The 26595-nt window shown below is 51.9% G+C and overlaps 1 protein-coding gene across 1 annotated transcript in view; it reads left to right on the plus strand.

Moving 5' to 3' along the window:
• Positions 1-5051: 5051 nt before the first annotated feature.
• Positions 5052-26595, plus strand: part of ARK2C (arkadia (RNF111) C-terminal like ring finger ubiquitin ligase 2C) — a gene marked incomplete at its 3' end in the record, with an annotated part of 106264 nt that continues 84720 nt past the window's right edge. Inside the window, exon 1 of the mRNA XM_079717015.1 lies at positions 5052-5323. Within this exon, the coding sequence (XP_079573141.1) occupies positions 5263-5323 (61 nt within the window). The 5' untranslated portion in view covers positions 5052-5262. The remainder of the gene's footprint in view (positions 5324-26595) is intronic.

Here is a 26595-nt window from a genome sequence, read left to right on the forward strand (position 1 = left end):
GTTGGAAATGGACCCAGCCTTTAGGGTCCTCTCCTTCCCTGCTCTATCCTGAAGGATTCCTTGAGTACTCAAGCCCACCCTGACTTCCACCTGACTCACCGTCATGCCTGGTTAAGCTCCTCTTGGATCCCTTTCTTTTCTTGTGTTTATGCCCAGATCCCCGCAAGTGATTGTCAGTGCCTGGGGCCATGCCTCTGTCCCCAGCAGGCTGCATCTAGCTAGACCTCCTGCCTTGTTCAGCACAGGAGCTGTTGTGACACCAATCATGGGGGTGCATTGATTGAGGCACTGCTGTTGGGCACAGATTTTGAAAGCTGTGTCTACCTGTGGCCGACACAACCTGGAGAAGAGCAGGAATCTGGTCATCAGTCTTGGAAAATTTTTGATGTCTACGTGACTGAAGAGGTGGATTTGTGTTCATTTGTTGACTAAATGGCAGTGGTGGTCATAACCCAGATCTGATATTGGGCTTCAAAGGAGTAGTTCTTGAAACAGATGCTTCTGGGCTCCAGAAACACGAGGCTCTATAGAACCCTTTCTGCAGGTGGCCAGAGTGGAAACAAGAGAGTGAGGAATCAAAGTGTGGGTCAAGGTTCAAAGTGGCAGTGCTATTTCTACTTTATAGAGTCAAGTTTCTCCATTTTGGATCAGGAATTATAGACTGACCTTCACCTTTCATTTTTAATATTTCTTCTTGAGTCTTACATGCTAAGCCTGCAAACATGCTCTAGGTATTGATTTTGGCAGTGGGTGGGAAGAACATAGAAAGAAAAAACCACGAAGAATGAAATATTTCTATAAATCTTTCTGTTCTTAGGAGCCTGCTTTATTGTACTTCTGTGGACTTTATGTAATGGAAGGGGCAGTGAAAACAGTCATCCCAGCATAATGGGAAGAAAATGGGAAGTAGGACAGTACTAGGCTGTACGCTGGGAAAAATGGATTCTGGTTGTAACGCTGACCTTGTTCATAAGCCCATTTCTGAGCCTCAGTTTCCTCATTTGTGTAACAAGGAGATGGGCAAGACAATAATCAAGTTTCATTCTTGGAGACACTACTTTATCTATACTTCTAGAATTCTCTGTGTTATTTACAGAATCCATACCTATCTTCTCATTTGATCCTCACAATAAACCTTTAATGCAGGTTATTATTACCCATATTAGACAGATGGGTGCATTGAGGCTGAGAGATGGTAGGTTTCATACAAATGAAGCTTGTCTTCCTGACGCACAGTGATTCCTTCTTACCAGGAGGCGTAGACCTGTGAGGGAATGTCGGTATATTGGTGAATGTTGGCATCTGCCTGTTATGTTTCTCTGATGTGTGAATATGCAGGTATGAAGGGTATGGTTAGTAGGTAGATTTCCCTAGTTAGAGTGATGGTCTGTTCCTTGATGATTGCTTTCGTCTGATGGATGTTCCATGTTATGGTAGAATGTCCACTGAACACATTAACTAGGCGCTCATAAAAAAACAACAGGAGGGCAAGAGGTAGTGGGCAAGGAGAGATGGACAAGTAAAGGGGAAAGAACTAGGGCTGGAGAGCTAGGCACCATTCTATGTTCTCTGCAAGTATTAAATTACTTGGTCCTCACATCAATCCTATGAGGAAGGTTGCTATAATCCTGCTCATTTTACAGCTATTGAAACTAAGGCCTGGAGAAGTTAAATAACTTATTCAAGCTAGTAAGTGGCAGAGCCAGAATGTGAAGCCAGGCAATCTGATTTTGGAGTGTGTACCCAAACTACTCTGCTGTCAAGGTCAGATTGGGCAGTCATAGCCTTTGTGAGCTACTCTGGTATAAAGTAAGATAAAGAATGCCCACCCAGGGAGATTGGGATTGACATATATACACTAATATGTATAAAATAGATAACTGGGCTTCCCTGGTGGCGCAGTGGTTGGGAGTCCGCCTGCTGATGCAGGGGACGCGGGTTCGTGCCCTGGTCCGGGAGGATCCTGCATGCCGCGGAGCGGCTGGGCCCATGGGCCGTGGCTGCTGGGCCTGCGCGTCCGGAGCCTGTGCTCCGCAGTGGGAGGGGCCACAGCGGTGAGAGGCCCGCGTACCGCAAAAAAAAAAAAAAAAAAAAAAAGATAACGAATAAGGACCTGCTGCATAATAAATAAATAAAATAAAATTCAAAAATTCAAAAAAAAAAAAAAAAAAGAATGTCCACCCAGGGACTTCCCTGGCGGTCCAGTGGTAGAATATCCGCCTTCCAATGCAGGGGACACAGGTACGATCCCTGGTCAGGGAACTAAGATCGCACATGCCGCGGGGCAACTAAGCCCACGCGCGTCAACTAGAAAGAGAAAACCCGCACTCCACAACTAGAGAGACAGAGAAGCCTGCGCTCCACAAGGAAAGATCCTGCATGTTACAGTGAAGATCCTGCATGCCACAACTAAGACCCGACGCAGCCAAAAATAAACAAAAATTTAAAAATAATTAATTAAATAAATGTTGAAAAAAAAAGAATGCCCACCCAAAGCTAGCCAGGTTGCAGAGGAATTGGCACACTATATATTGCTGGTAGCATTGACAATGAGTTTTATAAAGCTTTTAAAATGTGTGGCAGGCGATATAAAGTTTTCTTGTATATTGTCTTGTATACTTGTATACTTGTCTATTTAAGAATGCCAGCCGGGCTTCCCTGGTGGCGCAGTGGTTGAGAGTTTGCCTGCCGATGCAGGGGACACGGGTTCGTGCCCCGGTCCGGGAAGATCCCACATGCCGCGGAGCGGCTAGGCCTGTGAGCCATGGCCGCTGAGCCTGCGCGTCCGGAGCTTGTGCTCCGCAACGGGAGAGGCCACAGCGGTGAGAGGCCCGCGTACTACAAAAAAAAAAAAAAAAAAAAAAAAAAGAATGCCAGCCAATCCTAGAGGTTTATTCGAAGTTGTAGTTCAACAAACGCAATAAGCTAGAGGCATGAGAAAGTTCATGGTGTGATTTGCAGTAATGGAAAACTGGGAGCAAATTAAGTGCCCAAGAACAGAGTATGATTAAGTAATTTCACAGTACATTCATTTGTTGGAATACTATGAAAACATTTAAAATGAAAATTAGGAAGATAATTATGTAGAAGGATGGGAAAATGTTTCTGATAAAACGTTAAGTTAAAAAGCAGGATAAAAAATGCAGATTATGATGACAAAACCCATGTATAAGCATACTGGCAAAGCCTGAAACAGAACAGGAAAAAACTCTAGTAGTTAGGTGTTTCTTAAGTTCTTTTCATTTAAAAAAGTTTTCATTAGTGGTGGCATTATGTTTATTCGATAGATAATGAAGAAAGGAAAGAGCTGGGCAGGAGTGGGTTGACAGGATGGTCAAAAGAGGGGCCTGGAACTGTTGGTGTGTTCCTCCAGCTGCTTTCATCCTTGAGTTCTCTGAGGGCAGCAGAGGTGTTTGGGGGTGGAAAAGAGGTCTGAGAGATATGCGTGCACTGGGATCCTGCCCTGTTGTGCTCACTGGGACTATGGTAGGTGTCTTGGCAAAGCCAATCTGCAGTGTTCCCTTTGCTGTCTTCCTCTTCCCCTGACCTCACTTCTCCCATTCTTCATTCTTCAAGTTGCACTTAAAAGTCACTTTTCTGGAGTCAACTCCTACTGCCCTCCCTACCTCCCACCTACTCAGCTAGGTGCTTCTCCTAGCTGTCCCCTTTCCCAGCACCCTATGCTGATACCATCTCTTCCATTTCTGAGGCCCCTCTGGGCTGCAAGCGTTGGGGCCTCAAACACAACACAAGGTGTGTTCACTGAATGGGCCTCCTTTCCCTTATCTCAAAAATGGAGGCAGGTTTGGTTGATTAGATTTTTTCCAGCTCCACATACTGCAATTTTACCATCTAGTTTTCTCAGACTCATTAAATAAAGGAGCCACTGAAGACAAGTCTCGGTGTAGGAAATGTCCTGTCTTTCTGCATGTGGATGCCAAGCAGACTCTGGTCTTGCTGAGGACTGTGAGCCTGGTCTGAGGGTAGTGCTGGGATTTTCACAGCAGGTGGGCTAAGTGTGTAGGAACTAGGTCTTAGCAGTCCACCTGACAACTGGGCTGCGGGGTGAAGGCTCTTTGCTTCTGTCTTGCTTGTACCTGGCAGGCCAGTCACAGGCCACGCGAGACACTGTGGCTGTGCCTCCACGTGTGAATCTGAGGAGCCTCCTAGCCCTGATGTCATATACGTGCCTGTGGGCTGTAGAAGTGGGCGTGTCTGTGCACATGGCTGGTTGTGTCTGTGTCCGAGTGAGGAGAATGGTGGTCGAATGGTTTTCTGGGTGAGCGTGCCTCTATAGAACGTGTGCACACACCTCAGTGTACGAGCGGTTTTCAATTCGGCAAATAAATGTTGTGAGCTTTGTGCTCTGCAGAAGCAACAAAGCGGTGCGAAGGCAAGGAGCCTGGGAGTGTACATATCTGCATTGTGTGTCCTCTCTGTGTGTCTTTGGGAATGCGTTCTTGGCACGTGTTTGGTTAACAAGGCTTTCGGTGTGTGCAGGTCTGTGTGGCAGTGCCTGCGTCCCGTGTGCCGCGCTTGCTCTCTTTCCAGCTCCACTTGTGCCCGCAGTCGGGCTCTGCACGTGGGCCAGCCTCCATGCGCACGTCCCCGAGTGACCCGGGAGCGCTGTGCAAGGACCTCCGGGTCGTGTGCACTTGGAGCGCTCGAGCCTGTCTCTCCTGACGCACGAAGGCACCTTCACATGTCTGGGTGCACGTCGCTCTCGGTGTGTGCACGTTCCGTGTGCACGCCGCCCGTGTCTGTGTGCTGGGCGCTCCACGCGCGCGCGTTCCGGCCTGCGGGCGACCAGAGACCCGCGCGGGGCTCCACGCACCCCGCGGGGCTGACCCCCTTCCCGCGCCCGGCCACGGGCCACCGCGATTGGCCGCCCGCTCCCTCTCAGCCGTCACCCCTCCCTCCCCCCCGCCACCCGCGCTCCCGCGGTCCCCGCTGTCCCCCGCGGTTCCGGCGAGGCCGCGCCGCGCTGCGCTCCGCTCCCATTGGCTGCGCGCGCCTTTGTGTGGCGGCAGCTGCGGCCCCAGCGCCTTTGAATGTCGAGAGGGGCCGGGAAGGGAGCCTTTCCATGGGCCATCTGTCTCCCCGCCAGCCGCCGCCCCACCGCCGCCCGCGCCCCGCGCTCCGCCTCCCGCCCCGGCGGCTCCCGCAGCCCCGCCGCCGCCCGCGCCCGCGCCCCGGAGCCGCGCCACAAAGGGCCCGCGCGCAGCCGCCGCCGCCGCCGCCGCCGCCGCGCGAGGAGCCAGGATGGTCCTGGTCCACGTCGGCTATTTCGTGCTTCCAGTGTTTGGCTCTGTGCGAAACAGAGGTATCGCTTTTTCCTTTCGGGGTCCGCTTCGGAGCGTGGATCGCCGCGGGCACCGGGGTGGGGGCGGGCGCCGAGGGCGGCGGAGGGCTCAGGGCACACCCGCGGGGACGCGGGGCGAGCGGTGGCTTCTCCCCTCTCCCTTTTGGGGGGACCCCCAGTGTGGAGGTGGCTGCCCTCGTGGGAGCTTTTGCAGTGAAGTTAGGATTTGGCGATTTGAGTCCCTCCCTCCCTCCCTCCCCAGCCCCACTATTTATTCTTTGCGGCGGACGCGGTTCCCCCAAATCATAGCCCCTTCCCCCAATACCTAGCCCTGTGTGATCGAAGGACGGAGAGAGATACAGGACTGCGTGTGTGCGCGCGCGCGTGTCTGTGTGTGTAAGCGTACTTGGCTTCCTGTGATTTTTTTTTGAGGTGTGTGTGTTTCGTGTCATTTTTGTTTGTGTTTCTCCATCATTTGGTCGTTGATACCGATGGCTGGTTAGCCGGGACCTAGCATCTGCATCTCCCATCTGCCCTATGCCATGCCCCAGCCCCCGCATTCTCATGGGCACTTGCACGATTTCCCGTCCCATCTTTTCCTCCCCTTTTAACCCTTTTTGTGTATCGCCCTTGTGCTACCCCTCCCACCCCATGGTCTTTGTATGACAGTTGCATTTATGGGTTCAAGATGCTTGTGTGTCTGTGTGTGTGTGTGTATGCGAGTGTGTGCAAGTGTGTGCGCGCCTCGGAGAGTCAGACGTGCACTGCTGTGCACCCCTGGGCCGGGCCGGAGCGGGGTGCCGGCCCTTGGCTGTTGCGCTGTGTGTGAGGATGAGGTGGGACGCTGCCCCCAAGCCAGGCCTTTGCCCCGGGCAGGCGTTGACAAAGCAGCAGGCCGGCGCCGGCTTTGTTTTTAACTGTGATATATGGGGTGTGTTTGCACGGTCCCCTGCCCCACATCCCCTTTCCCTTACATTCTGCTACAACAATAGCTTGATTTTCCCCTCTTCTCCTCCCTTCACATTTCTTCCATTTTCTTTTAATCAGAAACTCCCACCTCCCAAAGCAAATCCGAGATGCATTTAGATTCATCATTATTATGTTTTCTTTTTGTACTCTGCCTCTGGACTCACATTTCTCTTCTTGGAAATGTTTCTGCTATCCTCTCCCACTCCACGTCTGCTTAAATCCCTGCTGGCTGAGGCCCTCGCCCACTCCCCCTCCCTCAAGCTCAGAATGATGTCTTCCCTTTGCGGCCAGGGCTGCTCCACCAAGTCAGAGTGGGGGGTGGCGTCGCAAGCCGGCGCTTTAGTGCGCCCCAGGGGCCCGACTGGGCAAGAGAATGAAAGCCCAGCCCTCTTTCTTTCAGCCCAGCTGTCCCCAGACCCAGCCTGTCCCCAGAACCTAAAAGGCAAGGTTGGCCCCCTTAGGCCTGTTTGAACCACAGTTTTTTCGTGTGATGATAGAATGATGACATTCTGCATTTATCAAATCTTTTTTTTTTCTTCATTGTGTAGCTCAGTGAATGGTCAACTCGCTGCTGTGTGCGCTGTGACCCTTCTGCCTCCGCATTTAGCTGTATTGTGACACCCCTCTTAACCATCTCCTGTCTCCATCTGAGGAAGGCATTGCTATTTAAGCGGCAGTATCCCCTATCTCAGGCCAGCCTAGCAGTGGGGGGCGGTGGTGGAGTGGGTGTGTGAAGAATAGGAATGGGGGGGGCTGGGTGAGATCTCCCTTGAAATGCCAACCCCTCCCCCAATACACAATTATATCTTATTACTTGGCATTTCCTCTTAAAACGGGTGTGGAACATTACACTAGGCAGAAATTCAAAAATGATTAAGAAGGATGTTGAGCCTGAAAGTATAATTATCCTGATTAAATCATTATCATCCTCATTAATACCACCAATCTCTAAATACCATTGCAGGATGCTGATTCCATGTTTTGAAATTCAAATTGCTCAGCTGCCTTTAAATTTTATTTTTAATACACCCCCACCTCAAAAAAAAAAAAAAAAAAAACACCCAAGAAAACAAATTCTGCCAGTCAGTCAAAGTTTACTTTCATGACAAACACGCCCATAGGAAATTCAAGGGCTGAGGGTTAATTGGGCTGTGAGTAAAATTTAGCACAATGTGATAAGAATTCATGACCTTCCGATAGAGGATACTAATGCTTAACTCAACAAGGTCCTAAACCACAATCTTCTTGTAAAATTATTAGATAGCTTGCCAGCTTAAATCTGTTCCTTTTAGTTTCCATTGTAGTAGTATAGGATGTAGGCCATTTCAGAATAGATGTAGAGAAATAACCATTTTTGTATCTCATCTTGTTTAGCCGAGTACATTGCACTGTAAATCCCTGTTAAGTGGATTCCTTTTGCCTTGGCTTGGAGGCTGTAGCACCCCATTTCCCACTTATCTGGGTGGCCATCATCTAGCTTCCTGGTAGCACCCAGGCATAAGTGAAGAGATTATATTTAGTCAGAGGCAAAAAATAATAAATAGAGATATGAAAAATTTTGATGAAATGACAGTTGCTGCTACTCTGAAAATTTGGTGTAGCAAGGTCCTTGACTTAAGGGGGAGCCATAGCCATGGTGTCTTAATTGTTTCATTGTACAATGTCAAGAGCATCTTTGGACATCCGCCCTGGCCCTCAGAGCTGCCCCTTTAACAGCCGGCTCCCTTCTGCTGCCTCGCTGGCCAGACCTGCTTGAAAACTGAAACAAAACAGCAGCAATAAAGAATAAGGCCCCTACTTCAAGGGCCCTTCCAAAATAAAGTCCCAAGTGGCCTCCCCAGATTGCCATTTGGCAATCTGAAAAGAAAGAGAAGAGAAAAAAGAAAAGAAAAGAAAAAGGATCCCCAGCAAAATGGTTTTCCATTAAACAGGGATAGCGTGTTCTGCTGTGCTGAATTACTTCCTGTTCTTATTTTGTGGGTAATTTTTTCTGTATCAAATATCCTTTCGGTTGTGTATCTTTTTCACCTTTTCTTGTACTAAAACTAAAGCATGATCTGTATTTTTTTACATCCCCCAGTTGACAATGTACAGCGCTCGGTTAGAGATGTTACCCTGCTGAAACGTACTGTGCTCGTGTAGCCCGGGCCATCTGCTCATTGTACGCTGCTTTTGTTCTGTTGCCCTTCCGAAGCATGGTGGGCCCAGCCTTTTTTTTTTTGTATCGTGTGCATGATGACATTGTTACACACAGAATCCACTAATACTAATATACAATCTCTCAATAAAGAACTAGTTTCCTATATTAACCTAGTGTGCTTTTTCTCTTGCTGTTTTCCCATTTATTGTTGTATCCTGCTGTTTAGATTTTCCCCCTTGCTTTTCTCTTCCCACCCTCACCCACCCACCCACCACTCCCACCTCCCATTGTAAGATTTGAGTGAATGCCTTCTGGTTTTTTTTTTTTTTTTTTTAACTTTTGTTTTGTTTTGTTTTGTTTTGTGGTACAGATATGGTGACTTTAATCTCATCTAGTCCATATCTTTCTACGGCAGATGTCTGGGGCAATGCGGGGGTGGGTCAGTTGTCCTGTCACACCAAACTAGCTCTGCTGCATAGAAGGAACTCCTATCTTTGGCTACCTGTGTACCCACCCAATAGCCCCCACATTTCATCTCAGTTTCCAAGTTACATGGGCACTCAGTTTATGATGCTGGTGAAGAGATGGGGCTGTAACACTTAGGTTGAGAAAAGGGATACTGTTCTTAACTAGCAATCTTGTAGCATTTCAGACTCGCCTGAAAAACCCATTTTCAGTTGTGTTTTAACTTTTCTTTTTACTGTTTTATTGATTTACTGTCCTTGTAAGTCATGCTGGGGGTGACATGTTACATGCAGTTGAAGCCATGATCTGGAATTTTAAAGTACCCTCTTCTGTGTGCATATTTAAATTGTTGGGACCTGTGATGTAAGTTTTGCATTGAGATCCTGCATAAGGAAGATGTTTGAAACAGAAACCAACTCAGACCACTCCCACATTCATCCCAGGGCCAGCAGCCTGACCTGTGACTGTAGGAATAAGAGGGTCTGTGCCCTCTGCAGGCTGTGAGCCATTTAAAGCTGATTACAGCCTAGTTTCCTGACAGCTGCCTCATCTGTGGCCGTAGTGCCCCTCTTGAGAAAGAAAGCCAGATCTCTGCCATTGTCAGAGTGTGTTGGGGGGATCAGGAAGGAAGTCATGACCTTACCCCAAATTGAATTGGAAGAAGAGCCCTTAAAATATGTCTTTTTTCCATAATTATATTTGAGGAGCCAGCGGAGAGGTATTTTTTCCCCAGAGTGGAACCCAAATTCAAGCATTTGTCAATTACACCTAGTCAAGTTCAGCCCAGAACAAGCCGTGACAAATGAGGCGTTTTAGTCACCGCGGAAATTAGTTGATTAAAGAAATTCATGGTTCCTTCAAAGGGTCATCGTTCTGGAGCTGCTCTTCCTTGGGCCAACGTGCTTCCTCCTCGCTCCCGTGGGCTGTCTCCTGGCCCGCCTCTGCCCCCTGCCAGCGTCCCTTTCCCAGGCAGGCGCACCCCTGCCTGACCACAGCGCTTCCTTGCCTTCTTTGTGGCTTGGTGCGGCTCTCCGCTCCCCCCATGGCTGCCCTTTCTGCTCTGGCCCTTTGTTCTCATGCTCTCTCCAGCCCAGAAGGGAAAGCTGAGCTGATTTACTGTGACACATGGACACACATGCAAGTTCCCAGCAGAGGCTCATGCTGTAGTTTTTGTAAGAAGGGATATGCAGGTCTTCAAGGATTTTGTTTCTCCCCCTCCTTCTTCTCCTCTCCTTCTCATTTTATTTTGGTTTTCGTGAAATGTTTAATTTTGTTCCTAGTTTGAGAAAGCAAAATAAACCATCTTCCAACCAACCTCAACAATAAGGAAAACTCAATAAGGAAAACTACCGCAACTCAGGTGATGGCCGTCATTTCTGTCCTAGAGAGCAGTAGTTCATTAGATTGCTATTAAGCAACTCTAAGATTTTATTTCTTTAAGTGAATGTTACGTATGTTGGAATTATTTGGTCAATACGTTTTGAGGATGGTTTAGTAACCTAGTAATAACAAAGAAAGTTAGTGGGTTAATGGAAAGTCATGTCTTAGCAATTTATCAAATGCATACTATGTTTTCATCCAGATTGTCAGAATAAACATATTTATCTGAAGGAGCCTTTTCCTCTGACTGGATGATCCAGTCATGACAAAGCCATTGTACTTTATATCTACTCTCTCAGCCAACAGATGTGTACCTGTTTTAATAAAGTTTAACTCTAAAAGGTTTTGGAAAAGCCTTCTGCTCACAGATCCTACACTGAACTTTGTAATAAGATGGGACATAGTTCTTGTTTATGGCTTTTCCTTTTGAATAAGAGAACTTCTTTCCTGAAACTAGCATCAGATAAGGTCCACCTAATTGAGGAGCTTACTTGAATAATAGTTCTCATAAATCAGCAAATACTATTAATCACTCAAGGTTGTGGGAAAAGAGCACCAAGAGTCTCCATGCCCTAATATGCTGATAACAGAGACTGGGCCGCCTCTCACCTCTCTTCCTTTCGTAGTTTGCTCACTTCCTGCCCTACGCACTATGTCCTTCCCACCTTTAAATAAGCAGCCTGCGGTGTCCATTGGAAACCTTAATGCTTTTCTGGGCTAGGGAAGCAACAGCTCTGTGCTGGATCCAAGTGCAATGTGAAACCCCTTTCCTGGCCAGGAGACACAGGCCCTTGACTCCGACTCAGGGAGTGACTTTGGATGTCTCAGTCCTAGCTGACCACGGTTGCTCAAATGTGCAAGACACTTGTGCCTTGGCTTCTCTTCGAATCTAAATAGCTCTTTAAAAATTCCTGGCTTAACATAATATGAATGTGAATTAGTTTTTATTAGTATGGTATGGTTTGGCCACAGATGAACCAATATATTTCTAAGAGAATCAGAGGGGAAAGCTTACCTTAGAGAGGCTCAGATTTTCTGGATGATTTAAAAACTAAAAGCAAACATTCAGAACCCCGCAGCCGAACCACTTGCAATGCCTGTATTTTCATGTATTCAGTCATTCATTCATTCACTGACTCACTTGTTTGTTCATTTAGTTAATGAGTGTTCATTGAATTCTACTTGGGGCCAAGTGAAGCAGTGTAGGACCTGGGTGCCTGCCCTCCTGAGGCTTATGCTGAGGCTGGAAGATGAATGCTTAGGAGACCAGACGCTGAGATGTTCTGTGCCACAGCACCCAAACGGATGGCAAGGACATCCTGACTTGAGGTGGGAAGAGCTTGGAGCAGTCCAGTGGTTGAGTCCTACTCCAGTCTTGACTGGGAAGGGTGAACTTAGGCCACTGCTCTGAGCATCATCTAAACAATGACTATCATTATACCTACCTGATAGGGTGTGTGGTGTGCAGACTTTTCAAAGGCACCTGGCACAGAGCAGGTGCCTCGGGCATGCTAGGTGGCTGCCCCCATCCCCCACACCTGTAGGAATTTACTGGCCAAGGGATCAAATAAAGTCAGGGATGACTTGCTGAGGAAGTGGGGTTGAGATGTGCCTCAAAGGTTGGTATGTATACAGGAGGAAGAGAAGCGAGGGCTCCAGGTGGGGACCGGAATGGAGTGAGACTTTGGCCAAGGTCAAGTGGCTCTGCTGATTTACCAAGAACAGAGAGTGCTTATGAGGAGGGGTGTGTGTGTGTGTCTGTGTGTGTGTGTCTCGGGGTATGTGTGCAGACCTGTTGCCTTGCACATCTTCAGGAGGCACTGGGACCATTGTCCTGTCTTTGAATGGTTCTCCTGAGAGAACAACTCCAGGGGATAAGCAACATGAGTTTGGGAGAATAAGGGAGAAAAGGCTGGAAGATATTTTGAAGTCAGTTTCTGAAGACCTTTGGAAGCTCCGGCAGCGTTGGACTTGCTCCTTTAGCCACTGGGGGCTGTCTGGGGAGACTGGTGCTTCAACAACTTCTTATTCTGGCAACTGATGCCAGGGGGTGAGCCCAGGGGGCTGAGCTGGGGAGGAGGCCGTGGTGGGCATCCAGGGCTGTTGGAAACCCAAAGCAGGGCTCCGGGGGAGGAGGGCTTGCAAGAGGGGCCTTCCCATAGGAGGAAGTGAGCAGAACTGAGTCAATGGGCAGGGGCTCAGGGGCGGGAGGTCTGGGGGTGCCTGGGAAAATGTAAGACCATGAAGACAAACAGGGAAGATGGGAGGAACAGTCAATTTGGGGGATAGGTTAGTTCAGCGTGCGGATAAATAGAATTTGAGTTGCAGAAAGTGGCAGAGGGAAGGGGACCACGGCAATGTGCTGGGATTTGAGACTTCTAGGACCCGGATGGAGTAGAAAATTAATTTTGATGATAAAAATGTATCATATTTACATGACACACCCTCAAAAAACTCTCCCTCCGTGCCTTACTTGGCTATACAGATGCATCTTTAGTTATGCTGGTCACACTTTCAGCAACCTCTCTGCCGACACTGACTCCCTCAGGGAGCTGTGCCCCCATATCTCAGTTTGAACAACTTTTATCAAACTTCACCCTTCTTGAGAAGAGAGAACCCCAAGGCCGGCAGGTGGGAGGATCGCTGCCTCTACAGTTTTGCAGAAAAGGTCGGCCCTGCCCACGTGAGGAGGATAGCAGAGTCGGGGAGAAAGATGGGGCAGGGGTTTGGCAGCTGGGGACGAGGGCAGGGTGTGAGAGGGAGGGCCCGGGCTCCGACTTCAGCATTCGCCCTGTCTGCAGAGTGGATTTTCCCTAACTCAAAGCTCTTTCTCTTCTGTTATCTTATTTCCTCCCCAACACAGCCTGGGAGGAGGTAATTGGGGGCCAGAGGAGGCAACTGAGGCCAAGGGTGGGGAAAGTCCATCCCTGCCCGCCCCCAGCTAGGAAATGGCTGAGCCAGAAGTGGATGCCAGGTGACTAGCCGGCCGGCTGTGGTTCACTGCACTGCCTCCATGGCCTGTACACTGTTAGGAACCCTCTTGAAACCAAGATAAGCATTGGAAAGGAATCCCTGCTTTTCCTCCATGTCGGGAGGCATCAATTTGTCCGCATTGGGAGAGGCCTCTGTCCAGCTCGCGGACGGCCATGCTGTGAGGCAGGTCAAGTCCCCAGCCTCGAGCTCTTCTCCTGGAAGGGGAGGCTGAGAGCCAGGGAAGGTACATAGTGGACCAGAGAGACCCCTGGGTAGGAAATGAGCAGGGGCTGGAACCCCGTGGTGAGTCTTTCAGCCTGCAGACTCTGGCTCGGAGGAGGCCTGGCCGGCTTAACTGGGGGACACTCTGCTCTGATTGCCACCTAAATAACCAGGTGTTGCCCTTTGAGGACTTTGGCTCCCAAGTCATGAGCACATTTCCCAAGCTTCCTTAGGTCATTGTAATGCCTTTGCAGATTCTGTCTATGTTATATCATCAAGTAGAAGAATCACATTTTGGAAAGTTTAGAAAATAGACCAAAAGGAAAAAAATCTCTTAGGAGTCCACCTCTCTGTGATCACTTTAGTGAAAGGCCTTCCACATTTTTGTTCATACTCATATATGTCTTTTTTGTAGAGCTGTAAACAGTGATATACACTTCTGCATTCTCCAGTTTTTCTAATTTAACATATCGAAAGCCTTTTCATGTTTTGCTAAGCTGTCTTCACCAGCACCACTTTGAATGGCTTCACCATATTCCACTTGAATGGTGGCTCTGCATTCGGGCTTGGTGGTTTGTGAGGCACCCAATCGCCCTGGGTCACGGGCCACTCCTGCTGGTCTACCTGTGACCTCCCGCAGGCTGCTGTTTGGCCACTGGAGGGTAGGGGGTTAGTGGAATCTGACAGCTTCCAGGACTCTCTGCTCACCGTCAGCCCCTTCCATCAATGGGCCCAAAGAGGGGGAAGGAAGGTCAGGAAAGAGGGTGTGGGGAAGGAAGATTTGGATAAATTCTTCTGAGACCTGGGTTCTGGTCTTTGTTCTGCTACAAACGTCCACTGTGATCTTGAGCAAGTCAGCTTCCTTCATGGGGTCTCAGTTCCCCCATCGGTCAAATGGGGATGATGGGTCCATTGTTTCTGCCTTACAGGACTTGTCACATGAAGTAATACACATGGAAAGAAGTAAGAAGCCAGCCAGAGACAACAGTACCAATAATGGCCCATTATTCAGGAGGTAGTGCTCAGACAGGCTGCGCAGGACGGTGGGCGCAGCCCTGCTTTGAGGCTGCTCTGCCAATAACCCCCCCTGTGACATGCTGGCGAGTCTGACTGCTCTGGGTCTGTACCTCCTATCTGCCAAAGGAGATAATTGCCCCTAATTGCCCCCTTCCTGCTCTAAAAAACTGTGATTTCCTCTTGATGAGAATAACTTACATTTCCATTGTCTTTTGGCCTCTTCACGGGGCAGCAGCCGTGCACGTTGGTGCTCAGTACATAGGCACCTACCCGTCCACCGGCGGCCTTCGGAGGGACAGGGGGGCAGCAGTGACTCCTGGCGGCTCCGCCACGGCGGTGAGCGCTCCCCCTGGGAGTCCTGAGCCTGGGGTCCCTCCCGCTTTCTGGTGCTGCTGCTCTGTTGGGCCTCTGAGCAAGAACTTCCCTGCGGCATCATTGCTTCCTCTTGCCATCCTTTCCCTTAAACCTCCCCCTGAGGTGTGCCACTCCGGGGCAGCAGGGGAGTCGGCCCTCCAGGAAGTCACCCACGTGGAAGGGCTCAGCTGCTCCTCCTAGGAGGTGGGGACGCAGCGGGGTGGAGGAGAGGAAGTGGCGGCTGCTGACTCAGCACCAGCCTGCGGGTGGAGTGGGGGTGGAGGAGCTCTCTGAGGCTGGGAGGAAGTGAGAATTCAGCCAACACCTGTCTCAAGGAAGGGCAGGAAGCTTTGGAACAGCTGCTGCTCCTTCTCTGGGGCTGCGAGTGGGAGAGAAGGGGGTGGAGGCCCGCTCAAGGCTCCTCCTCCCCCCGCAGCCTGTTTGCTCGGCTCCAGCGCTCCACCCCGCATCTGCCAGGGCCTCCAGGCCACCCCCTCCCCACTGCTCAGGGGCCCCACCACGCTGCCTGCCCCCAACGCCATCGTGCTGCCTCCTAGAGCACTTAGTCTGAGGGTGCTCATGGGTGAATGCGTCCAGCCTCCCAGCGCTGGGGGCACCGGGCTTCCCTAAGCCAAGGGGTGGCCCTTCCCGCGGGGCCCTCAGTCTCCCTGGCACTCCCTGGAAGGGCAACCGCTCCGCCAGCACGGCCCTGCCGACCAGCGCTGAGGGGTCCAGTTCTGGGGATGGTGAGGCGGTGATGGAAATACCTGGATCCATGGGCCGCTTCCCTCCTTCGAGGCTCCCTGAACTGCTGGTCACCCCTGGCCCAGCGGCCTGTGTGCCTCACTTGGTACTGAGGGAGGGAGCCACAAGAGGTAGTTGCACAGGACTTCGGCCCTGGTTCAGCTGGTGGTGGCCGAGCCCCTCTCGGACACCAGGGTGGGTAGGCCCAACCTTGGCTTCACCTTTGGTGGACTCATGTCCCTCGGGGCATAGGAGGGAGTCAGGCATGAAGAGGTGTTCAGTCAGCTGGTCCACAGGGAACCTGGGCCTTGGACGCGGCTCCTGCCTGACTGCTTTTGGGTGAGGAGAAACTGAGGCTCCCAGGCAGCGGTGCCAGGAAGCAGGGTGGCCACAGAGCCACAGCCGGAGTTGGAGGGGGAGGGGAAGGGAGGTAGTAAGAGGCCCCGAGAGGGAGCTTGGGCCCTCTGGCACCTGAGGAATCCAGCCTTCTCCCCACCGGGAGGAATGGGGCTGCAGGAGGCGTGAGGGGAAGAGAGGCCACGTGGGCGTAAAGAGAGCAACAGCCATCAGCCCCCACCTGAGCAGGTGAGCTGGGAGTGTGATGACGTAGGCCGAGGAGGAACCCAGACATGAACCCGGGACGGTGTTTGCCCAGCCCATCCCCATCCCATCCTGAAGGGTCCCCACCAGCCCAAGCTTCCCGCAGGAGAGAGGTGGAGGAAAGAAGGAGTGAGAAGTATAGACGGTAGGAGGAGGAGGTTAGAGACACACTGTCTCGTCACTGAGCCCCACTTCTCAGCAGGAAGCACCCATCTCTTGGGTCCTTACTAAGTCTGTGCCGGTGCCTGCAGAGTCCTGCCTTGTGTTCGCCTGGGTGGGTGGGCCTGGCTTGCCCACCAGACTAGACGGGAGAGTGGACAGGTGTGCAACAGACAAAGGGCCGAACCCTTGACTTGGGTCAAAAAAAGGGCCTTGCCACACCACAGAATAAACACAGCGTGGTTTTCAGTTTTCTTACTAAATTTGGATAAAAGGAGATTTCTATATTAAACTAAGCAAGGAACTCTTATGCCACCAGTTACAAATTTTGCATGGACTTTTTTTTTTTTTTTTTTAAATTGCGGTACGCAGGCCTCTCACTGTTGAGGCCTCTCCCGTTGCGGAGCACAGGCTCCGGACGCGCAGGCTCAGCGGCCACGGCTCACGGGCCCAGCCGCTCCGCGGCATGTGGGATCTTCCCGGACCGGGGCACGAACCCGTGTCCCCTGCCTCGGCAGGCGGACTCTCAACCACTGCACCACCAGGGAAGCCCTGCATAGACTTTTGAGTGAAAACATAGGACTTTAATGACATATTTCATTCACGCACTCCAGGCCAGTCCATACCCCTACGGCTGGGGGGCTGGGGCCGTTTCACACCCCTCTGACATTTGGGCCCTCCTGGGGGAGAGTGTGAGGGGCGCTCCTGGGTAATCCAAGGCCTTCTCTTTGCAGAAGTGGGAACCCAAGCCTGTCCAGAGGCTGGAGTAGCTAAGCCAGCTCCCAAGGGGCCTGGTCAGGACTGCGACCCGGGCCGCTTGACCCCGAGGGCCAGCGCTCTTCTCGGGTCTTGACTCTAGGCCAGCTGGAGGCGGCCCAAGCTCCAGTAACTCCAGCAGGATGGTCAAGGGGCATTTTGTGGGGGACAGGACTGGGCAAGGCTGAAGACAGCATGGGGTTTAACTGGGCAGAGGGAGAAGGGTGGCATTTCAACATGGTGGCCGATTCACATATATTCCTAGTCTGCAGAGCCAAGGCCAGGACTGGGAGCCACGGTCTGAGAGGAGAGGGCAGCGGACGAGACAACCCCATGAACTGGCGTGGGAGGAGGGCCTTCCTGTGGGGGGCGCTCAGCAGAGGGCTGTCCATGGTACTGTAAGGACTCTCTTTTTTTTTTTTCTTTTTTTACAGTGATAAAATATACATAGCATAAAATTTGCCATTTTAACCATTTTATAGTGTACACTTCAGTGACATTGAGTACATCCATCGTGCTGTGCCACCATTACCACTCTCTACTTCCAAAACTTTTTCATTACCCCCAACAGAAACTCAGGGCCCCCTTGACCTTGAGGCCTGTTCCCAGGCAGCGCCAAGCTGTGCTTGCTGGGGCCCCTCCAGGACGGTGGGGGAGATTAAGCGGTGGCAAAGAAAGCACAGGTTTTGGCCTCAGGGAGGGTTCAAGCCTGGTCTTGCCACCTACTTTGGGTGACTTTGGACCTCTCTGAGCCTCAGTGTCTTCATCAGAAAAAAATGGAGAGAATTGCTATCAATACTAGTGTCATGGGGAGGTGAGGATGAAAGAGAGTTATGATACATTTAAAGTACAAGCACACGAACCTCTGGGAAGTGCTTAGCAAAAGATGGTCATTCTCAGCTCCCCACTCACCCCATCCCCTCCGAGCACACGTCCCTGTTTGTTTGGGCCTGGAACAGTCTAAGGGGTCCAAAGGGAGTGCAAAGGGAACAGACAAGAACTGGCATGTTTCAGCTTCACTGGGTAAGCAGTTACTGAGAATCTACTTTGGGCTGTGAGCAACCGAGGCACAGAGAGCGTCTGGCCCACAGCCTAGCTGGGGAGACCCCCGAGCACCCCTGGAGTCCCTGGAGCGGGGTGGAGAATGCAGACTGGGCTACACTGAGGGCCAGGCCGATGGTCATGCTGGCGGGAAAGCGTGGCCCAGCCTGGAGCAGCTGGCCAGGGTTGGTGCCCGGGATGGGAAGTCACTGAGGCCTGGGAAGTCAGGAGGGCCTCCTGGGGAAGACAGAACAGGAGCTGCTCCCCGTGGAGGGAGCGATCTGCACTTGCTGCCTGGGGGACCGATCAGGTCTGCCTGCCCCCTGTCCCTCTCCCACACAGGCCCAGATCTGATCCAAGAGGTGAATGTTCGGAGTCCTGCGGCTGTTACCTTGTCTGATTTTTCTTTTTCTTTTCTGGAGCATCGGGCCTCTCATTTCATTGTCATCCCACCCACGCTAGTCCCCTTCTTCCCTGCTATCCCCCGGCCCCAGCCATTTCCCCTGTAATCCCCTGCCTCCTCCCACCCCTCTGCCTTGCTGGACTGCCTGAGTGCTCCCATGGGTCAACGTGCCACCCCTTGGGTGGGCCACACAGAGTGGGATGCTGCCTGGGAGGAGATGAGGGTTTGTGACCTCCTCTGAAGTGGGCAACGCTCTCAGGCACTGGTTCTTCTCCCTGCAGAATTGGGTACTATTCTTACCTGCCAGGCTGAGTGAGAGTCAAATGAGACGGTGGCTAGAAAGCACCCACCATGACACCTGGCACAGAGCATGGGGCTACGCTTATCGTTATACGTGGCTACCTGCTGGGTAGTTGCCACGTACAGGATCCCCTGACTGCTCCTAGGAGGCACTTTGAATTTGGTAAGGGGAACAAAGGGTAGGGGAAAAACTTCTCTGAGCCTCAGTGTTCTCATCTGTAAAATTGGGACAATCCTAGTAACCCCTGCAACAGGGTTATAATGAGGCTCAGATTTGATCTCGGATTTGTTCAGCGGACCACACAGATGTGTACCTTGTGTCGGCATTTGACCAGGTGCCCTGCCAGGCACTGGAGGCATGAGGATAACAACAACATGAGCATCAGCAAATGCCCACATAGCACTTGCTCTGTGCCAGGCGCTCTCCTAAGCACTTTAACTGCCCTAGGGGTGTCGTCCCACGGGAAACAGACACTTGAACAATCAAGAGAGTATGGTTCAAGGTACATGCTGTGTGCTCAGGCTGAGCTGAGTCTTAAAAGATGCGTGGGGCTGACCAGGAGGAGAGGCGGGGGCAGGGTGTTGCAGGCAGAGGGGCTGCAGGGCACAGGGACTGCCAGGCAGAGGGCGGGCTGAGGGGCAGAGGACTGCAGAGGGGACGTGGGAGCAGGCTAACGTCCTGTGGGGCAGCTGGGCCCTTGTCACTCCTAATTGTCAACATATCAGTGTTGCCTGCTAATCAGCATTGCTGGTGGCTGATTGGCCTTTGTCAAGAATGAAGTGCACACAGTCTACGCGGAGCTCTGGTATGTCCGGTATGAAATAAGGGCTGAGGGTGAGACCTGGGCGATGCCTTTGAAGGTCTAGGAAACAAGCTGGAATCCTGACAGACCCCCAGAATAATAATAATGGGGCATTAATAATAATAGTAATAATAAATGTTATCATGGTCTACTGCTGAGATGGAGCGGTTCGGAGGAGGGGAACGGGAGGGGAGTGTGGTATCTGGGAGACCTGGAAACTGTGGGGATTGAGCTGACCCTTGAAGCAGGGGTCTGGAGCAGCATTTCCCAGCACACTTTCCAACCAAATGCTGGGACCTCTTGAGCTGTTAAAAGCTGTTTATGCAAAAGGGTTATGTGTTCAAACAATCTGAAAAAATACGACACACTATACCCCTGTCTTATGTCTATTAGCTTATTAAAGGCTCTGATAAGTCCTGTAATAAAGAAACCCCTTTTGGTTCTGCTTCAGTAGCATTTCCCCAAACTACCTGAACACAGAACTCTGTGTGTGTGGGGGTGTGTGTGTGTGTGTGTCTGTGTGTGTGTGTGACTCCTAAAAATATGTCTTGAGCATGGAGCACAGTTTGGCAAATGCTGGCCTGGGAGCCAGGTCATCTAGCTCAAGACTGGCTAAAAGCAACTCCTTATACTGAGGGGAAATGGAGACTGAGAAAAAGGCTGCAAAAGATGGCTCATCAGTATGTGACTGCTTGTCTCAAAATACCCACCCCCTCCAGCGCAGTCTTCCTCCCAGGAGTGCCACCCTTACCTACTCGAGAGAATTCTCTAAGACCAGAAGGTCGGTGGGGAGCCGGTCACTCACTCCCAGTGCCACCCTTGCAGGCTACTGGGGAAGCTCTGCCAGCAGCCAGGGAGCCGAGGTGGCCCTGGAGGGAGCTCCTGGCCTCTGGAGGGACTTGTACCCCACTCTGCTCAGGCCTTCCTCCCACCTTCTTATATTTGTGACCTTGCCCAGGTTCCTCGGGTTGGGCTTTCTCCCTACCCATCTGTGAGCCCCTGTTCCCCTGAACCCACAGCTGCGTTTGACACACTGCACACGACCCGTCTAGCACGTGACGTGCACATAATAGTGCACCCGGATGCTCAGCCTGACACGTGCCCATCTGTACACAGCCCCCGAGTCATACACATTTACACACTCACCCACAGGCCACACACCTGCGTGACGTCAGCAGTCCACTCATGGACACTCATAAATATCTGTACACACAGAACATTACACAGTCACATGCACAGGTGACAATAGATGCACACAGCCACTTGCTGCTCACACATGTGAGTATACACAGCGACACCGTGATACCCTCGCACGTTATCTCTGGAGATGCAACTTAAATGTCCGCTTCCCCTTCTTTCTACTGCCACGTCTCCTGAACCCCATGAGGTGGACACCATCACTGGATTCACACAATTAATATTCCAACAAGCCTTGAGCCAGGATGATGCCACCGGGCTTGCGCATGGCCACGTGCCCCAGTAGAGCCTGTGGCCCCCAGTTGTCACCGTCCTCAGGGCTCCACTGTCTCCATGAGCCCTTGTTGCGGCCTGGGAGGGGCAGTGGCCTGTGTGGGCTACTGAGGGGGGCACCCCTGATTTGCCATGGTCTCTGCTATAGCTGCCTGGTGATGGATGAGACAAACAGCGCCCAGCTCCTTTGGGAGGCTATGTGGCCTGGGGGGCTTTGTGGAGGAGGTGAGCCTAGAGCTGGTGTTGAAGGCTGAGGTCCCTGTCAGTAAGAAGTGAGAAAGGGGAGGGCACCCAGGTGGGAGGCCGCGAGAGGGGCGCGGGGAGGGCTGAGCATGGCTGGTAGCCCCTCAACCCCGAGAACCCTGGCAGCGGTTATGAGGTCAGATTGGGTAGAGGTGGAAGAAGAAGCAGTGGGGCCAGGAAACGGCCAGCAGCCCTGCTCGGCTGGGGTTTCCACCCGCCACCCTGGGTGCTGGGCCTGACACCTGGGAGACTCCTCAGCTGGTGCTCAGCCTCTGCGCGTGTGGCTGGGGGAATTAAACAGACCGTGCAGTATGAATGGCGCTGCCCTGTTTTATAAAGTGCCCTAACAAGCTGGCGAGCCGGGCACACTCAGTCTTATTTACGGCTGCTATTATTTCTCTGACATTGAGATTAATTTGACGACAGCTGATTATAAGCTCTTCTATCATCAGATGGGCCCACTACCTGGGAGGAGAGGAGGGCTGAATTTAATTTGTGAATAGTGTGTGTGGGAGTCTCAGCCATAAATCACGGAAGGCACCAGCAGCGCTGAGCCCAGAGGCCTGGGAGCCGCCTGATCCGGCCACGTGATGGAGAGGGATGTCCCGGCAGGTGGGCGGGTCTGTAGACCCATGGAACCTGGCGGGATGCACACCATCCGTGCTGCGAGAGAGATCTGGGGCATCACCTGGCCAAGGAGCCTTCAAACTCTAGAGTCTACACCAAGTAAGAATCATCTGGAACTTTGTTAAAACACAGATTTTTCCAGCCCTACAGTCACCACCTCTGGGGGGTGGGGCTTTTGACTTCCCTAAGTCTGGAGTTTTCTTGGAGGAGGCCTGCCTGGTGCAGTCCTGCCTCGGGAGGCCTTGGCCTGTGCACAGGCTAAGTGGCCCCTCCAGTTTCCTCCTGCTCCAGGCATGGCCTCCCTTCCCTGGGTGTCATGAAGAGAAAGACACAGGAGAAGGGCTGGCAAAAAATAGGCCCTGAGTGGAAAGCTAAGACGTTGGGTCTTGAGCAGAATGGTAAAGTCGGCAAAGGCCGCCTCCTTCCTCCCATGGAGCCCCCAGCACTGTCACGCCTCAGCTGTGAGCCCTCCTGCCGGGCAGCAGAGAAGCATCAGCTCATGAACGTCATGCTGGGGCTTACAGGCACCATCTCTCTGTCTTCTTATGTTGATCTTTGGGTTACCTTTTATTAAACCCCATTGAGAGATGAGAAAACCGGGGCAAGGTAAGAGGTGGTTTTAAATTTCATGGCCTAGAAACTGAGGCTGGGGTTTCAGTGCAGCTGGGATACCTGGTCCTTTCTATGACCCGAGGCAGTATTCCTACCCCGGGGGCAGGGCTGCACACACCAGACTTTGCACCCCTCGGCAGACAGTGAATGAATCTACGGGGTGTGTGGGGACAGGGTCCATGAGAACTCGAGGTGTTAAAGAGGTGCCCCCGCTCCTGAGCAGTCCTCCTCTCCGATGGGGGCTACTTTCCTTGGGGCCCCTGGGCCCAATGCAACAGATCTTTCTCCACTCGTGGCCTGGCAGACCCTGTCACTGCTGGTCAGTGGGGGACATGGTTGTGGGGCAGGAGGGCCTGACTCACACACATGGCCCCTGACTTGCCTTGATGGAAGTGAGTGGCCCATGGGCAGCGACTTTGCCCCTTGCCTTTCCTTGCATTTCCTTGGCCTGTCCCAGGATGCCAGCCTAAGTCCTCTGCCTCCCAGGCCCTGGCCTTTCCTTCCCACCACTGACTCTCCTCTTGGCAGCCTTTGCAGGGCTCTGCTAGGCATTTTGAGAATCCTTCAGGCCAAGCATCCCTGGTTCCTCCAGGGCCTTTGGTTCCATGCAGATGCTGACTTTGACGAACTCCAGCTGGTCAAAGTCCATAAAATGAGAAGGAAGCCAGTATGGACTCCATCAGATGCCCTCCCTTCGTTGAAAAATCCATGCTTCCATTAACGTAGCCTAAGTTTGCACATCAGATGTTTTGAGTACACGTCACCCTATTATTGAGCTTAATTCATGCAGACCTGAACTCTTGAATCTGATAACACCTGTTTGGAGACACATGTCTTCACCTAGTGGAGTCGGTTTATTGGGTAGGGTTTAGTTTGGCTCTGGTGCCAGAGACTCAAAATAAAGGTGGCTTAAAGGGGGTACCAACTATCTCAATCAGCCTGGAGTTAGTGGTCCCGGGCAGGTGCTGATGTCAGGGACGCAGGCATCTCCTTTCTTCTTGCTCCACCCTCCCTGGGGTATGGCCCTTTTCTGTGTGTCCAGGACAGTTCACCCCATGTCCACTTTCTAAGCAGCGGGATGGAGGAAGAAGAGAAAGGGCAGGAAGAGCATGATATATTGCTGCCTGGCACCTCCACTTGTATCCCATTGGCCAGAACTTGGTCTCATGACCACACATGGCTGCAAAGGAGGCTGGGAAATGTAGTTTTTATTCTGGAAGGCCATGTGCCCAGCTAAATTTGAGGATTCTATTACCATAGAAGGAGAAAACAGATATTGGGAGACAGCTCATCACCTCTGCCTCAGTTGGTTCTTAGTACCCGCAGATGAAGCCTTACATTGATCCTACTTAAAGACTGTCCTATGAGAGAAACTTATGGTCTCACAAGCAAACTCCTTGCCTATGGAAATTAAAAAGAGATTGTCTGTGTCCACTCCTCTCAGTTTAGTGTTGTGGTGGATGGGGCTAACATGCCCACCATGGCTTCACCTAACAGGCAAGGACCAGACACCAAGGCAGGAAGTGAGAAGCCACTGTCCAGGTTGGTCTCAAACCACTGACCTGTGTTGATAGGATGTGCTCGTTCATTCATTTACAAATTCTCCTCATTGTCCTGGTGACTAGGTTGCATTTTCCATCTTGTCCACAAGAATACAGTAGAATGTGTGAGCTAAGAAGGAGATCATAACTGTGAGTGCCCAGCCAGGGGTGTGGTGTACAGACCCTCAACAGAAGCTGTGTGTCCTCAGGCAAGGTATGTAACCTCTTGGAACTTTGTTTTCTCATCTGAGAAATGGGGACGTAATCATGACCCGCCCCTGGTTGTGGGCGAGATTCAGCGAGAGTCCACAGGCAGCACCGGTGCAATGTCTGGAGCAGGAATGGAAGCTGCCACAGCAGCGGGGTGGCCTGGGTGTCAAGAGCATAAGCTCCAGGTCAGGCTGCCGGGAGCGAGTGAGGCTTAGTAGTCTCCCAGGAGGTTGTTTTTGTGAGGATTATGTGGGGTACGGACAGCGTTAGCACAGCACCTGGCAAGGGGTGGGCACTCCGTGAATGCTAGTTTGCTCCCTGTCCTCTTCCCTGCTGCCATGGGCAAGGGGTGTCACCCCATCCCTCCCCAGATGGTGGGTGGAGGCAGGGGGAGGACTCTGAGAATCAGAGCAGAAGTGACCAGCCAAAGAGACACGAGCTGCTGGCAGGCAGAGACCCAGGACTCTGGCCCCTCAGGCCAGGGTGGTGCCCACCGCCCCAGGCTCCTACCTCAGGTCCTCCCTGAGGGAGGGTGAGGGAAAGAAGGTTTGCTTTCCAGAAGGCAACAACCAGACATGAATATCCCATGTCGAGGGCCCACAGACCTGGGGGCCTGGCTGGACCCTGTCCACCAAGACCCAGCTCTCAGGGTTTTCACTGGAAGCCTGGAAAGGCAGGGCTGGAAGGGACCCCAGAGATATCCACTCCTTCCAACCAGCCCCATTTTGCAAAAACAGAGACCCAGAGAGAGGAGGGTACGTGGCCAAGGGCACTCAGCCAGGGTGGAGACCCATGTCCCTCCCCCCGGCCCCCCTCCTGGACCAGGAGGGCAGGGGCCACAAAGCTCCACGTTTCCCACTTTCTTTCTCTTCTCTTCCTTCCGCTCCCAGTTATGAATCATGTCATTTCTTCCCAGTGCAGTCCTCCTGTCCAGTCTGTGGGAGGCCAGGGAGGCTCAGGCGTGTTAGCAGAGGCACCTGCCGGGGCCAGGAACGACCTCTTAAGGGAGCAGCTGCGATGTGGAGGGAGCTTCGCAGGGTCAGGGATGGGGCTTGGGCTCCGATGCCAGTCCTGAGGCTCACTGGTGTGTGCTGAAGGCGAGAGTGGGCAAATGGGACCCGCTCCCAAGGTTAGGGTGGAGATTAACTCACATAAGTTTGTAGACTATATGGGGCCATTCAGATGCGAGGTTCTGTTCACTCAGGCTGAAAAGATGAGGTTCTCATACACAAAGCACAGGACGGGAAGGGCTGGGGAGGGAGTGTAGGCATCCGAATCCAACAGTGCTATTGACAATACAGGGTCTACTTATATCTTAGAGGCCAAACAGGAGAAATCTTTACAAGCATCTCAATAATTGGTTACGATATCTCCAGGGCATTTGCCTGATGCTTCAGGGTTTCACAGAACACACCACTACAATCAGTCAGTAAGCTCTAAGGTGCATTTGTACATTTGCACATTTCCCGTCTCTGAAATTGGGATGTGATTTTTCTAGATGCCCGTGCATCCCAGTTTAATTGCCTTTTAAAAATCTTTTTGGGGGGGCTTCCCTGGTGGCGCAGTGGTTGAGAGTCCGCCTACCGATACAGGGGACACGGGTTCGTGCCCCGGTCCGGGAGGATCCCACATGCCGCGGACCGGCTGGGCCCGTGAGCCATGGCCACTGAGCCTGCGCGTCCGGAGCCTGTGCTCCGCAACGGGAGAGGCCACAACAGTGAGAGGCCCGTGTACCACAAAAAAAAAAAAAAATCTTTTGGGGGTTCATAAAGTGATGGTACACTGTGCAATTGATGGCCTCTTAGAATTGAAATTTAGCATTCTTTTTAATGCTTCCCGTTCACAAAGCTTTGGGGGCCACAGCTAAGTCTGTAAAACCTTCAAAGGCAAACTTCAGTGCCAAGTTTGTGATTCATGAGATCTCGGTTTCTTTCTCACCACAAACATCCCCCTTTATCTTGTTTTTAACATTTCACGACCCCACAAATCCAAGGACTCAGAAGGATAAACACATCCCGGAGGACCAGAAGGCAGCGAATCTGGAGGTGGGAGTCCTGGGAGCTCTCTGAGCTTTGTTAAGCTCTCTGGGGGCCTTGGGCCCCTTCCTGGTCCAAGGGGAAGAGCATCCTTTCTGCTTCACTCTTCAGGGGCTGGTGAGGACCTCAGGGAAACTTGCTGTCTAAAAAGCTTTGCAAAGGACACACATTCCCTAGAGTTAATATTCTAGAAAAAATGCTAACTTCCTTAACCTTCCCTCTCTCCCC

This window comes from Hyperoodon ampullatus (assembly GCF_949752795.1).
Source record: "Hyperoodon ampullatus genome assembly, chromosome: 13".
NCBI lineage: Eukaryota > Metazoa > Chordata > Mammalia > Artiodactyla > Ziphiidae > Hyperoodon > Hyperoodon ampullatus.